Source organism: Pyrus communis, chromosome 13 (genome assembly GCF_963583255.1).
Source record: "Pyrus communis chromosome 13, drPyrComm1.1, whole genome shotgun sequence".
Taxonomy (NCBI): domain Eukaryota; kingdom Viridiplantae; phylum Streptophyta; class Magnoliopsida; order Rosales; family Rosaceae; genus Pyrus; species Pyrus communis.
This window is the reverse complement of record NC_084815.1, coordinates 17,625,510-17,641,603: the sequence shown is the minus strand read 5'-3', so window position 1 is coordinate 17,641,603 and position 16,094 is coordinate 17,625,510. Positions and strand designations below refer to the sequence as shown.

At 39.6% G+C, this 16,094-nt stretch overlaps 2 protein-coding genes across 2 annotated transcripts; both read left to right on the top strand.

The window, feature by feature from the left end:
- The first annotated feature begins 1,380 nt into the window (after positions 1-1,380).
- Positions 1,381-6,364, top strand: LOC137712701 (importin subunit beta-1-like). The gene is made up of 3 exons (XM_068451835.1): positions 1,381-1,528; positions 2,921-5,346; positions 5,462-6,364. The coding sequence occupies exons 2-3, from the start codon at positions 2,927-2,929 to the stop codon at positions 5,658-5,660; spliced, it is 2,619 nt and encodes an 872-aa protein (XP_068307936.1). The 5' UTR covers positions 1,381-1,528; positions 2,921-2,926; the 3' UTR covers positions 5,661-6,364.
- Positions 6,365-6,907: 543 nt separating this feature from the next.
- LOC137713249 (beta-amylase 1, chloroplastic-like) lies at positions 6,908-10,244 on the top strand. Its single transcript, XM_068452541.1, has 4 exons — positions 6,908-7,658; positions 8,566-8,776; positions 8,871-8,987; positions 9,140-10,244. The coding sequence occupies exons 1-4, from the start codon at positions 7,114-7,116 to the stop codon at positions 9,944-9,946; spliced, it is 1,680 nt and encodes a 559-aa protein (XP_068308642.1). The 5' UTR covers positions 6,908-7,113; the 3' UTR covers positions 9,947-10,244.
- The last annotated feature ends 5,850 nt before the right edge of the window (positions 10,245-16,094 follow it).

Sequence of the window (16,094 nt, the reverse complement as noted above, 5' to 3'; positions counted from 1 at the left end):
GAATCTTTATAGGTGCCTACCTATACTAGTTTACATTAGACAATTAGGATTCGTATGTATACGTTTAGCGTCAGTTTCACATATTTGTTTTACTGATTTCTGTATGATCTAGTGTGTTTGCATTCTCTAATGAGCATACCATATTTGTTTTACTGATGATTTGTGATTTATCTGCTTTCCTGTAACAATAGATTTTCATTGGTGTCATGGTATTGTGATTTCTACATGTTGGATCTCTCTTGTTGATTTTATACTGAGGATTTAAGTGACTTGCCCTATTTATCGTAATACTGTTTCTACATTAATGTTAGGTTTTTCATACTTATATGTAATTTGGTTTTGTTTATTATGTGGGTTTATAACGAGCGGTTAGTATGTTCGAAAGAGAAATGATTTTTAGAAATCTTTATTATTGCCAACTCACACATTTTGTTTTGCGCCCTCTTAACATCGAGGCTAGGTGGCATCTTCCCCCATCAGTGTAGGGATTATTCTTAGTATATTTGTATTAACATATTTGGATGTGTTACATTGTACACTTACATCGTGGATATTTAGATATTTTAGTTTCCTTTACATACATTTATTTATGGTTCATCATACTCATTGCCCACTCTACTCTTTTATTCTTTTGTTTATACTCTTACTTTAATTTACTCGTACTTTCTACGCATCACTTTCCCGTTATGGTTTTTTGGTCTTTGCTAAGAGCACAAGCTTGCTCCACTATCTTAACATGATGTTCACTTTTAATGCAGAAATTGACCATTTTTCCTCATAAATTCCTTTACCAGACACTTTGGGGATATTCTGGTCACCAAAATCGACACTTTTATTTGACTGAAATTCTAACTTTTGTTCTTCATTAACTACATCTGGATAATTTAATTTTAAACTGGATTTAAAGCTGGTATATTGGCACCAAAATGAAGTCCAGTGGTAATTGTAGGAAACTTTTAATTTAAGTGGCAAAATGCGCACACACCTAGTAGTTCAGAAGATATTTGTAGAAATTTTCATAAAATATAAAACGAAGCACAAAAATATAGATAAATAAAAAAAAGCAAACACTCACCAGCGCCTTACAGCGGATCAATCCCGTACAAAATTAAATAAACAACTGTAATAATAACGGTGCTAAATAATACAGCGACACCCAATCCCACACGGACTACAATACCGTACGACCCACGCCCAATCAAACCACCGCCAGCCCAAGCCCATCCTCGCCAGAACCCAGTGGGCCCACCAAACCATCTCCAATTCCCCTTCCACCTTTAACCACACGCTCCCACTCGCCGAAGACTCCGCGTGGACACCTTGGAGAAAATATATAAAAATTAAGATATCGCTGGGTTTTTTTGCAAATCCCAGCTTTTACAGTATCGGCATATTAGCTTTCGTTCCCACACTCTGCTAGGGTTTTCAGAGTCGCCGCTTCTGCTCTTCTTCTTCTTCCGTCAACTCGGTCTTCGACTGGGATTGATCACTCACTCCCTCTGTCACCGAGTCCACCCACCAACTCGGAGTAAGTTCGAATTTCGATCCTCCATTTTGTGTAACATTTACTGGCAGTTCTTCGTTTTCCGATTCCAGTTTTCTCGCTCTGATCTGAAATCTTTGATCCGAGATTTGGATTAGTTTACTGCTTATTATGTTAATTTTTTGTGTTAGGACCAGTAAATTTTGTAACTGTTTTGTGTTTGAAATTCAAATTTTGTTTGGGAAAGTGGAGGAGCCGATAATTTTGAATTTCCGATTGTTTGTAGGGTTTTGGTAGTATTCGTACTCAGTGTCCACCGTATGCTGCTATTAGTAGTTTCGATTCCGCTTAGTTGGAAAGCGATTTCAGAACGTTAGCAAGGAGAAATGATATGCTTGATAAATTGTTCGTTGTGTTTTCGTTTCGGTTAGCGAAACTAGGGTTTTATGAGGATTAGTGGAGGGGGATAGTGTGTTCGAATTTCGATCCTTTCTTTTGTGTATGTTTACTGGCACTTTTGTGTGTTCTGATTCCAGTTTTCTCGCTCGGATATGATATCTTTAATCAAGATTTGAAACTGTTTTCTGCTTATTCTGTTAATTTTGATCTTGGAATTAGTATTTTTTTTAACTGTTTTGTGACTGATCCATTTAAATTATGTTTGGGAAAGTGAATGCGTCCATAATTTTGGATATCTAATTGCTTCTAGTGTTTTGATAGTTCTCCCGACTCAGTTTGCACTCTATACTGTTATTTCTAGTTTCATTTCTGCTAAGTTGGAAACATTTTCGGAATAGGTAACAAGGAGAAATGTTATGCTTGATAAGTTGTTAGTTGTGTTTATTTTTTCTCTTGGCAAAACTAGGGTTTTATGAGGAATTAATGAAGGGGGTTGTTCTTTCTAATTGTTGTGAGTAGAGGTGATTAATGGATGCATAAGTTAATTGGGTATCGATGATTATCGTCCCATATATTATCTGTCACGTGGTAATAGTTCTGATAAATAAGCTGTGGGACACTTTGTGATCTATTTTGGATTATTAGGATTTTTTCTATCACAGAGTTTCTGTGTTCCCAATGTCCTGATACCCTCCCTCTTCAACCTCTGTTCCTATGAGTTGTCCTGATACCTCTATGTGTTTGATATTTGTATTTGTATGATTTGAACTGCTAGTTGAATCGTAGACGAGATGATTTGTTGGTTGATAGGCCTTAAATGCCTTTTTGTCTTTATATAACAAAAATGGTTTATGTAAAGAGTTCCATTATGTGTAGTGCTACTTGGTTAGTGCATCTGCCTCCTCCCTAAATTGTGATTTATAAGATGTATTTATAGAACTTTACGAAGTTCAGTTCGACTTAGTGCATATGTTAATGCATGTGTGATTACAATTTGTTTTGGTAACATTAATAATTTAATTGGATTATTGGTTTCAGATTCAAATGGCGATGGAGGTTACCCAAATTCTTATAAATGCACAAGCAGTTGATGGGAATGTACGCAAGCATGCCGAAGATAGCCTCAGACAGTTTCAAGAACAAAATCTTCCAAGTTTCTTGCTCTCTCTTGCTGGAGAATTGGCCAATGATGAGAAGCCTGTTGAGAGTCGTAAACTAGCGGGCTTGATCCTCAAGAATGCTTTGGATGCCAAAGAACAACATAGGAAGTTTGAGCTCGGACAAAGATGGTTGTCCTTAGACCCATCTGTGAAGGCCCAGATCAAAGCCTGTTTGTTGAAGACCCTTTCTTCTCCTGCCCATGATGCTCGGTCAACTGCATCTCAAGTTGTTGCAAAGCTTGCCGGGATTGAGTTGCCACTTAAACAGTGGCCTGAACTGATAGAAGCTCTATTATCGAATAATAATCAACTTCCAGCTCATACCAGACAGGCAACTCTTGAAACTCTTGGGTACATATGCGAGGAAGTATCCCCAGATGCTGTAGAGCAAGATCAAGTGAATAAAATGCTTACTGCTGTAGTTCAGGGCATGAACTCTACTGAGACTAACAATGATGTCAGGCTTGCAGCCACAAGAGCTTTGCATAATGCTTTAGGTTTTGCTCAGGCAAATTTCTCAAATGATATGGAGCGTGACTATATAGTGAGAGTTGTATGTGAGGCTACTCTTTCCCCTGAAGTGAAGATTCGACAGGCAGCCTTTGAGTGTTTGGTTTCTATTTCTTCAACATATTACGAGAAGTTGGCTCCGTATATACAAGATATATTTAGCATCACTGCTAAGGCTGTGAAGGAAGATGAGGAACCTGTTGCACTTCAAGCCATTGAGTTTTGGAGTTCAATCTGTGATGAGGAGATTGACATATTAGAAGAATATGGGGGTGATTTTACGGGGGATTCTTCTATTCCATGCTTTTACTTTATCAAGCAAGCACTTCCTGCTCTAATTCCTTTACTATTGGAGACTCTTCTTAAGCAAGAAGAGGATCAAGATCAGGATGAAGTGGCCTGGAATGTTGCAATGGCTGGTGGAACTTGCTTGGGCTTGGTAGCACGAACAGTTGGAGACGATATTGTTCCACTGGTAATGCCATTTATTGAGGAGAATATTACAAAGCCAAATTGGAGGCAGAGGGAGGCAGCCACATACGCATTTGGTTCTATTTTGGAAGGTCCATCCCCTGAAAAGCTCATGCCTCTAGTTAATGTTGCTCTGACTTTCATGCTAAATGCTTTGACGAATGATCCAAATAACCATGTAAAGGACACTACTGGTTGGACTCTTGGAAGAATATTTGAATTTCTTCATGGGTCAACTTTGGAGACACCCATAATAACCCAAGCGAATTGCCAACAGATTATCACAGTTCTTCTTCAGAGCATGAAAGATGTTCCAAATGTAGCTGAGAAAGCTTGTGGTGCACTCTATTTTCTTGCCCAGGGTTTTGAGGATGCAGGACCTTCTTCCTCTCCTCTGACTCCCTTTTTCCAGGATATTGCCCGAGCCCTTCTAGATGTCACTCACCGAGAAGATGCTGGAGAATCCCGCTTGCGAACTGCAGCTTATGAGGCTCTGAATGAAGTAGTAAGATGTTCCACTGATGAGACTGCTCCATTGGTGATGCAGTTAATTCCTGTCATCATGATGGAACTCCACCAGACACTTGAGGCGCAAAAGCTTTCAGCTGATGAGAGGGAGAAGCAGAATGAATTACAAGGCCTTCTTTGTGGTTGCTTGCAGGTCATCATACAGAAGCTTGGGTCATCTGAACCGACAAAATATGTCTTCATGCAGTATGCTGACCAGATGATGGGTTTGTTCTTGAGAGTGTTTGCGAGTAAAAGTGCCACAGCTCATGAGGAGGCCATGCTTGCCATTGGAGCTCTTGTCTATTCAACAGGCTCAGATTTTGCTAAGTACATGACTGAGTTTTATAAATATTTGGAAATGGGTCTCCAGAATTTTGAGGACTATCAGGTTTGCGCCATCACCGTTGGTGTGGTGGGGGATATATGCAGGGCTTTGGAGGATAAGGTATTGCCTTATTGTGATGGGATTATGACCCAGCTCCTCAAGGATTTGTCCAGCAACCAATTGCACCGATCTGTGAAGCCCCCAATTTTTTCATGCTTTGGTGACCTAGCTTTGGCAATTGGGGAGAATTTCGAGAAGTATTTGATGTATGCTATGCCCATGCTTCAGAGTGCCGCAGAGCTATCTGCCCATACATCAGGTGTCGATGATGATATGGTAGAGTACACAAATACATTGAGAAATGGAATTATGGAGGCGTACTCTGGTATCTTGCAAGGATTTAAGGGCTCCCCAAAGACCCAATTGTTGATGCCTTATGCACCGCATGTTCTTCAGTTCTTGGATAGTTTATACATAGAGAAGGACATGTAAGATCATCTGGAACATATACTGTAACTTTCGTTTACAATTGTTTGTTTGTTTTTTTTTTTTTTTGTATTAGTTTCTGGTATTTATTTATGTTTTTTTTGTTTGCTTTTTCAGGGATGATCTGGTGATAAAGACTGCCATTGGGCTACTTGGGGATCTCGCTGATACGCTGGGTAGTGCTGTTGGTCCGCTAATTATGCAATCTATGTCAGCCAAAGAGTTCCTAAATGAATGTCTCATGTCAGATGATCCTTCGATTAAGGAATCTGCAGAATGGGTCAAGATTGCTATCAGTCGGGCAACTAACTTTTGAGGCGACTGCTGCATAGCATATTCTCATTCGTACATGCATTTGGGTGTCTTGAGTTGGGGTCTGGGATTGCATATCATGAGAGTCACGTCATCACCATATTTGGGCTGAGACGTTTGCGCCAACGTCAGTCAGTATACCAAGTCAGCATTGGGGAGTTGGTTTTTTCGTCTTATTTTTTAAATATTTTTCGCTTGCATTGCATTGGACGAAGTCGGCGGTGATGACTTCTGTGTCTCTGCTATCTTAGCAGAAAGAGATAAATAGAAAAGAGAAGCTGGTACACTGGTGTCCGAGGAAAAAAGTACCCCATCATGCCCGCGCCGCTGCTGTCTTTTGTGGGACGAGAGAATGGCTGTTTCAAGTGTCTGAAGTTGATGGTGGTAATAGTTTTTGGTTCAGAAGTCGCCGAAATCAGGGCCCTTGAGCAGTTCTGTACAAGTGTCTGCATTTTCTCTCCCCATATCTTTTTCTTTCCTCAGCTGAACTTGGTGTTCTAAAGTATTTGCATTGTTACATCGCATGCCAAATTGTGATAAGAGTTTTGTAGTCCTGTCCTGTATACTTGCTTGTTACGTAGGATCGGCGACGTCCGCAGAATATTTTGGGCAAAATTCATGCATACATTTTAGTCAAATGGCAATCGTATTGTTGTACTCACAGGAATATTTGTCAAGTCAAATGTTAAATCTCATGCATTTTATTCATATTTTCGTCTTCTGCTGCCTTATTGTTGCCTTCTTATGATCTTGTATTCGGTAATATCGTGTCCATGGTGATTGAACATTGAGCAGCTGCCTGTACATAATTCGATGAAAGTTTATAGAATTTCAACTGCTGGACAAGATGAGTGAGTAATTTTATGTTAAATTAGCAGTTTAGAAATTATGGATTTGGTATAACATGCGAAAATATACGTAGTCGGATAAAATTACGGTCGGTTATCGACAAGGGAGAAACTGCTATTTTGTACGGTGTGAATGTATTCAAGAGTGAGTAGGTGAATTTACAAAGTCCTCTCTCAAATTGCTTCCTACTTGCTTGCTAAGCTTTCAAAGATCAACTTAAATGAAAAGGATTGATTGTTATTGTGACGTTCTGTTTTAAAATAATACACTACACGAGATGAATCTGTTCTATACAAGTCCCCCAGTCGTAGCCCAACTGTTGAGTGGGGGCAAAGACCAAAAGGGGCCTAATAACAAAAGCCCATATTCCCCGGAAATGCGATAATTTGGTAGTCTCTCTCTCTCTCTCTCTCTCCCCCTTGTTGCGCCCTGTGGCTGTGGACGGTGGACTGTGGGAGTGTGTGTGCGCTTACGCCCGCGTTCACCCCCGCAAACGCAATTTCCGTCACACGTTCTCGCTCGCTCATTCATTTCCCCCAACAAAACCACCACACCCACCACCTTTTTCCGGTTCCCGAAACCCTAACCACAATTGCGAGCCTCCATCAATGGCGATCGCATCTCCACTAGTTCCGACCTTCTCCGCCTCCTTCTGCCGCACCTGCACCGAGTTTCCCTCCCCCTTTTATCGCATCCCTTCCATTTTCTCCCGCGCTCACCGAGCCAAACCTCACCCCCTAACTCGCCGGCTCGCCCTCTCCGCTCGTCTCAACTCGTCCAAGTCTTCCGATGCCGGCGGCTCGGTCTCGCCGGACAACGGCGACCTCCAGTACGAGCTCTTCCACGGATTCTCGCCGCAGCGCTGCCGGAGAGGATATCCAGTGTTCGTCACGCTGCCTGTGGACTCCGTTGGGCCACTGGGCGCTGTCCGGAGGCCCAAGGCCATGGTCCAGTCGTTTAAGGCGCTGGCCGTGGCCGGAGTGGAAGGCGTGGTCATGGAGGTGTGGTGGGGTCTGGTGGAGAGGGATCGACCCATGCTTTACAATTGGGAAGGCTACTTGCAGATCGTCTTTCTGGCTCGACGCTGCGGATTGAAGGTTCGGGCCGTCTTGGCGTTTCATCAGTGCGGCGCTGGGCCGGAGGACACTCATTGGTCAGTTTTGTATTTGTTTTCTCTGGTTTCAATTAATTTAATTTATTCTTTAATTATATGACTAATTGGTCTTTGTTGAATTAGTTTTAGGTTCTGCGTTTTCTTTATCTGCATGAGGTTTGGAATCTTAAATAAGGACCTGCAATCGAAAGCTTGAATTTTCCATTTTATTAATTCCAGTAATTAAACAGTATTAATTTTGTATTGTATTGTTTCTTTTGACCAATTGTGTTTTTGAGGATTGGAAGTATACTGCAAATTCTGAAATTGAAATATGAAATGAATGGTTTGTCACCCTATAAGGATTCATTGGTTCCAGGAAAATATACGGCGATTTTCGTTTGATCTTCATAGATTGTGTCTTCTGCATAATATATTATCTAAGGTAGAAAGTTACAAGAACTTACATCAGGGTTATATTATCGTAAACAATTCCCCTGGTGATGTTCATTTTCGGATCTTCTGAGATGCCTCGAGTGTCCTTGTAATTGGGATCACATATTTACTTATTGGGCACCGATGCATTTAAGCTCATGTCACTTTGAGATATAGCTCGAGGCTTAAAGGTTGCAGGTAAGACCAGTTGGCTGATTTACCTTTTTCCGGCATTTTGTTGAACTGTTTCGCTGAACTAAATTTGCTTCTTACATGTTCTACTTTCGTCCTTGTACTGTACCCAAGGAATATCATTTACAACTTATGAAGTGAGTAATGTTTTAGAGATTTAGCTGTTCCATTAACGATTTCAGATTGCCTGATGTTTTAGTGATTGAGTTGTTCCAGTAAGATTTCAGATTGCCTGTCATTCTTTCCCCATTAGTACTTTTTAGCTGTATTTTTCAAGAATCTTCTGTTAGCTAGTTTAAAACCCACTGATGCTGAATCTTTGTCCTTTTGTTCATTGAAGGATTCCTCTTCCTCTGTGGGTACTTGAGGAGATTGATAAAGATCCAGATTTAGTATATTCTGACAGATTAGGAAGAAGAAATGTCGAGTACCTTTCTCTCGGGTGTGATATGCTTCCTGTTCTGCGGGGACGTTCACCACTTCAAGCATATGCGGATTTTATGAGGAACTTCAGAGACACTTTCAGACCTTTTCTTGGTGTTGTCATAACAGTAAGATAATGTGAAGTGAATAGTTGAGCACATCAAGGCTATATTCATATTGGTATAATCCCCAACAGTTAAATTAAGTGCTTACTTGTTGCAGGGAATTCAAGTTGGGATGGGGCCTGCTGGTGAATTAAGATACCCTTCTTCCCCTACCCAGAAGCTAACGTGGGCTTGGCGATCTCGTGAGCTTGGAGAGTTTCAGTGCTATGACAAGGTAGGAGGGAATTCATTTACAAGCTAATACATGAATTTCTGCCTCTGCCTGAATGAGGATGAACTATTGACCGTCTTTGCTACTCATTTTTCCTGATAATCATATTATTTGCCCCTGTATTGATTTTGTTTTGTCTTTAACTCCCTTGCCAGTATATGCTTGCGTCTCTCAATGCATGTGCAAGAGAGATTGGGATGCCTGAATGGGGAAATGGAGGCCCTATTGGTGCTGCCAATTTAATGCAGGATCCTGAACTGACAGAGTTCTTCAGAAGTGATGATGGATCCTGGAATACATCATATGGTACGTTTTTTCTTGAATGGTACTCAGGAATGCTGCTTCTGCATGGTGAAAGGATATGCAGGGAAGCTGAGACCATTTTCCGGGGTACAGAGGCTAGTACGTCAGTAAAGTTAGCTGGGATGCACTGGCATTACCGCACTAAGTCTCATCCGTCAGAGTTAACAGCTGGCTATTACAATACTTCAACAAGAGATGGATACTTGCCAATTGCTCGCATGTTGGCAAAGTACGGCTTTACTTTGTGCTGCTCAGGTTTTGACTTGCAAGATCAGGAAGAGAGGAAGATGAACCCTGTCAGCAGCTCGGAAGGCCTTCTCAGACAGTTGCTTTCAGCTGCTAGGGTGTGTGATATACCACTGGAAGGTGAAACTTCTGCTGCCAGTTTGGACAATGAATCTTTGCAACAGGTGGTAAGGATGTCAAAGTATTACTCATATGGTCTAGAAAAGCCCTCGTTTTCGTTCAACTTTGTGAGGATGGACAAGAACATGTTCGAATTTCATAATTGGGTTCACTTTACTCGTTTTGTGAGACAAATGTCCGATGGCAATGCCTTTCGAGCCAAACTAGAAGTTGATGCAATGCCTGATACACGTCGGTCTCCCACTTGCCTTTCAGATGTTAAGAAATTTGGAATGGCTTCTGCATATTGCTAGGGACCGATCATCCACCACTTACAGCATTCATAACAAGTGTTATATTCTTACACCCTTCGCACCGCATTTGATGTGCATACATACATAACGTGATTACCTCAGATCGATTGTTGTAAGATGTGTAGTAATGCGTCAGTTTTCCTGTCGATGATTCTGTTAAGCGTAGTGTTCTTCTGCAGAGAGTCGTTGCATTGTGTTGTAAATTTGTAACACATGATTGCCTTCCTCATATTTTTAGAATGGTTGGCTTATCGTTAGCTCTGTTGTAATTCAAAATACAAAAATCTAGTTTCTATCTAATGCTCATATTCAGTGATGTATTTGTTATTTTTAATTCCCATCGTGAAATTTCCGAGTTGAAGGTGCTCTCTTTTTTGTTTGTTGGGGCCAAAATGCTCGAATCAATGGCCGCTGATTGGATGAATGAACGAAGGATGGTTGGAGAGATGTTGAAGAAATATACGAGAAAAGAAAAGCGAAAACTGAAATCGAATATAAAAAACTCGCTCTCCTCTCTCCCCTCTCCCCTCTCCCACCACCTTTCATAATCCTTTATTTTCTCTATATACTTTTCTCATATCTCGTATCTTTAAGATTTTAGACGTCCTAGGAGTTGTAATGGTGTGCAAAACGTTTATGTTTCCCCCATAAGCTCCAAAGGAGTTTATAACATTTTTATTCACAATTTTTAAGAACATGTTATTCACATTTTATGCCTGTCATTTTCAAATAATTTGAGATGTTTACAATGAGGCCGTATTCTGTAACCATACGTGCCTTATTTTGTGATATATACAGGAACAATCACTTCATCAAAAGTACCGCCTGCACGCGCACGTGCGTAATTGACTTTAACAGTCCTCAAATGTGCATAAAATATAGGGACTGTTTATATTCTCCAGACCCACTGCCGTTTATCGGGGGATATGTTTAGGACAAGTGTTGGCCATCTGAATTCTGATGGAAAAAGCAGGAGGACTCGTGAATCTCGTTGTCGCCCTTTATTATCGCAGACAGCAGAAGCATGCATATTGAATACATTGATCCATATAGCACAGTGGTGTGGCTACCGACTTTTGTAGAGACGTGACTTCATCCAAATTGGAATAACTCAACAAAGTCAGCTAAGAAAAAAGTTGGCTCTTCTGTTTCAGATACATCATCAAACATGGAGAATTTGATTCAAATATTGTGCTGCCGACAGAGAACAGTGTGGTGATTGGTGCAAGTTTCTGAGGGAAAGAGGGGAGGGATTTTAATAGTTATTGCGAATAGAAATCACGTTGGTGTGCTATTTTACATAATATAACAAAGCCGAAAGACATGTTTAATACAAAAAAAATCTACCTTTTATAGTTTGAGTAGAATGATAATAAAAATCATATGATCGTCTTTTTAGTACACCTAAAAGTTATTTGAAAGAGAAAGACGAAAGTTGTGCGGTCAAGTTTAAAATGAGAGATGACATTCAGTGATTCAAATATCTTTATTATGGCAAGTAAAACGAAGCGGATCTCTCCATGGCTTTTAGGTCATTCCTGATTCCTTTTCTCCCCGAAATGGGACCTTGAGAAATGCAGTCTGCTTATTACCATACAATGTGAACCATGACAGAAGAAAGAGAAAAGATAGCAAGCATGCAAGCTAAAACAAGGGCACACATATACTATTTTTTTTTTTTTTTGGTTTGTTTTTTTTGGGGGGTGGGGGGGGGGGGGGGGTGTGTTTGGGGTGTGTCGGTGGGGGCAACACCCATGGATGCAACTATACAGAAGCATATGGAAGTGCTTATTTCAAGAGTGCTTCCAAGCCTCCCATAGTGCAAATCAAGGCAAACTGTTTCAGCTGTTTTGTGATTGTGCATACAGCACAGGGCAAGGGGTCACTCAGTCAGTCAAATCTTTGAATTTATAGTCCACCTATAGAATGATTGATTGAATGCACATTTACTCAAAGCTACTTTGATTCAATGTACATTTACCGTAACCATGGTGTTTTCTCTGTTTTAAGTGCTAATCCCAAATTAAGGTGCACTTAATCTAGCCCTTCAACTGCTTTGGTAATGAGTTCAGATGTTGGAAACTTCTGTTGATGATCATGAAAATTGTTAAATTTTGGACATGTTAGAGACTAGCTTACTTTAAAATATAATTTGAGAATTTTAGCCATTTGAGGAGAGTTCAAACATTACTTGAGGGAGAAAGAGAGGGCGCGAGAAGTGCTCAAAGGAGATTTGAATACTAAGGCGGAGTGCTTAATGACTTTTTGATCGTGCCAATAACAGTTTCAAACACTACAAAAAAATTTCGTCAGGCAATTAATTTAAAGGAAAAATAAAATAAAAACACAGAATAAATGCTCAACTATTGTGGTCTATTTTATTTGACAAGGTTAAAGAGGGCTAGCGGCAAGGAGAAGAGAGAGAGAGAGAGAGAGATATGTGTTTGTAGAATTATAGGGGAATGCGTGCTGTTATCCCTCCTACATTGTGCCTTAATTTATAGTAGTAAAAGGAGAGAAGATATTTCTTCATCCCCAAGGAATACAAGATACAATAGGAAATGATAATTAGAATAAAATCTAATCTAGAATTTACACAATCACACTTAAACTAGGAATGTTTACAACACTCCCCCTTGAATTTGTAAATACTCAAGGTAGATTTAGCATCATGTAGAAGTTGAGGAAGTCGACTCATCGACACTGATTCTAAGGAACAACACTTATTCTCGATAAGGTACGAACTTGCATAAGTAGTATGTCTCACTAAAAAACCCTAAGGCTATGGCAAAAACCCAAAGAGGGACAAAATCCATAGTCTAAGGAAAAATGTTTGAGAAATGCAAAGTCAAAAGAAATGTCTACGGGACATCATTAGGGATATGACCAGCCCAAGGTGGGTGCCTAGTTAAAACCTAGTTAGGTAGCAAAAACCCAGTGGAAAAAATGCTCCTAATTGTAGGGAAAAAGAGTACATTAAGATTAAGCAAGTATCTACATGATACTTCCCCTGAGTTTGACATAATTCTAAAGAGAAATAGCAAAGTTACAAATCATAAAGTTTATGCATACCAATTCCATGAACAAGCTTCTGAAACGTCACCTTTAGCGGTGATTTGGTGAAGACATCTCTCATAAAAACCTGTAAACGCACCTTTTCTTTTCCTACTATTCAGGTTAATCTCTTCCCCTTCATCAGGCAACCGAAAAATCTCAGATATATCTTTGGCAGTTATTGTTGCAGTTATTCCACCAAAAACAAATGCTTTTTGTACTGGGTCATAGCACTTCAATATGGACACAATATTCGCATCACATTTCTTGCAAACACCATCAATGATCAAATTCTCATGGTACGCTTGGAACAACCTCCCGAACGGTGTACGATTCATTAACTCAAGATGCGCATTTGTCACACTAAGTCTCATTTCTTCCATAACGCGACGAAACTTCAAAAGGTCAGACCTGTACTCCAAGCTTATCTTTTTTTTTCTCTCCATGCAAAACATCTTCGGCTACAAGTAATACAAAGTCTACTATAACATGATTATTCCAAAACATACTAAATAACGCCCAAATGATAACATATCAAACCAAACTACATATCATATTTATATAAGTAATGTTAAAAAGAGACTAATTTAACAATTTCAACTAATTATTCTAAAAGTAACAAGCTGCAGGCTTCGGCTTCGGCAAGGTTCAGCCACAAGCTGCAGGCTTGGGTGAGTGCTCGAGGTCATGGGTTCGAAGAACCCAGGCCGTGGTTTCTGATTGCTTTTTGTTTTTTTTTGTTTTTCAATTCATATATAATTCAATTCAATTATATGCATATGCAAAACAAGAATATGTTAATTGAATTCAATTTGATGCATATACATATATTTGATGCAATTCATGGCAAATATCAAATTCACATAATTCAACAATTATGATTATGATGCATACACAATTTATGTAGAATCTAAAATTCGTAAAACGTAAAGTCGGGTCATGCATCATGGTGAATGTTCATGCCATCAGGGCTGCAAAAATATCGAGATAAAAACCGTTGTTTTGAAAGAACCTGATTGCTTGATGATATGGATGAACTGGTTTGATGCAGAAAAATTCTCTAACGTCAGACTCCTAAGTGCAGCGGTATGAGCATGCTGATAACATGTTGTGGTCTATTTTATCTGACAAGGTTAAAGAGGGCCAGCGGCAAGGAGAAGAAAGAGAGATGTGTTTGTAGAATTGTAGGAGAATGTGTGTTGTTATCCCTCCTACATTGTGCCTTTATTTATAGTAGTAAAAGGAGATAAGATATTCCTTCATCCCTAAGGAATACAAGATACAATAGGAATGGATAACTAGAATCAAATTAAATCTAGGATTTACACAATCACACTTAAACTAGGAATGTTTACAACATCAACAAAATTATTTGTCGGGCAAACTTTTTAATTTAAAAAAAAAATCTAAACTTAAATAGGTTATTTAGTTTTAATTATAGCAAAATAAAATTTTGAAAACAATCACAGTTTGAAAAAAAAAATATATTTAATTATATTTAAGCTGAAATATTCGTACAAATATATGTAAAGTATCCTAAACTAACTACTACTGGATGGTTGATGAGGTGGCGGCTGAAGATCGCTCGGAGGATTGGGGAGGCTAATGTTAGAGGCTGCTATTGCCCGGACCATCCCAACAATGTATTGCTTTAGCTTCTGTCCCTAGCATTGCGCTTCTTTTCACATGTGCGCAACTTCTTGAAGGTGCTCTTCTTTCCGAGTTTCTTCTTCTCGGTAGCGGAAAGCCACTAATTCCAACTTCAGCTGTTGGAGTTTGGAATACGTCCCGTTTGAAGTATAAGAGCTAGATGTAAGAAGATCCATCGAGGTCTCGAACCCGACCCGCTCCTAAAGCGCATATCTCTTTGTGTTTCTATCACCCAACCCCGTTCATAAGCAATTGTAAAGACACTTTTGGATCAGGTATCAGCTCCTTCATTGGCGTGTCTAGTTACTACTGGGAGAGGTTGGCGAGGTACTTGTCATTATTTTGCGACATAGAAACCAACAAAAAAAAAAGAGAAACCAATTAATATTATCGATCATAATTTTAAAATTTTGAAGTGTAATGAATTTTGAAATTATAACTTGAACTAAATACTTACTTAAATGTCGTTAACCACCTGGTTTCCATAATTGAAATGTGTATCCCCTAAGCCTCGACTTCTGGAAAAAGAAGCCATTCCCAAGCTGTTCCTCGACCCAAAAAATGAGGGGTCGAGAACCAGAGTGATGAAAGTACAACTTTGCTTCTCGGTTAGCCTTATTTTGCGCTGATTTTCTTTGTGAATTAAAAAATAATAATTAAATTAAAAAAAAATTGAAAAACCATAAAATTGGATTTGAATTTTAAAAGAAACTTAATTACCTGAAATTCAGGGCTTTGAAAATGACCGCACAACCACTCCTATTTGGATCACTAAGAGCTTTAGCAGAAGATTCAAAAGTTTGAGAGTACATGTGTAGCTCGTACTTCCACTCCTTATACCATCTAGTCCACACTCAGTTTATATACTCGGACATACCCATGCACTCCATGTTGATGGAGAAGTTAACATAAAATAGACAAAAAAAAAAAAAAAAAGTGTATTAGTTTAAAAAATACATTAAATAAGTAAAATTAATAAAATAATATATTAAAAAAAAATTCATACTTACCGAGATCTGTTGTTATCTCCTCCTGCACATTGAGGGATAGCTTATGTAATGAAGGGCCGAGCATGGGGCACTTAGTGTGGATGATGGCACCTATGTTGTGAGTGAATAATCTGTGGACTTTTAGGCTTGCTCGCGGATGGAATGGGTTGTAGTCGACCACGATCTTGTTTTGCGTTATGTGGGTGATCCTGTTCGAGGACAAACCCAGATCCCTTGCACTGTGACCTTATTCTCGGTTGGGAGTTCTCTGTCTCATTCCAGACGCACGGTGACCGAATCTACAATGGCTTCAACGACATCAGCAGAAGGTTGGCACAGCCTCATGCCGTCTTAGGCTGTTAACACGCCTGGTAGATTAGGGCACCCGACTTGATGAAGAAGTTGTAGTGGGGTCGGTCGTCGACACGGCATGGGCCAACTTATTGCCACTAAGT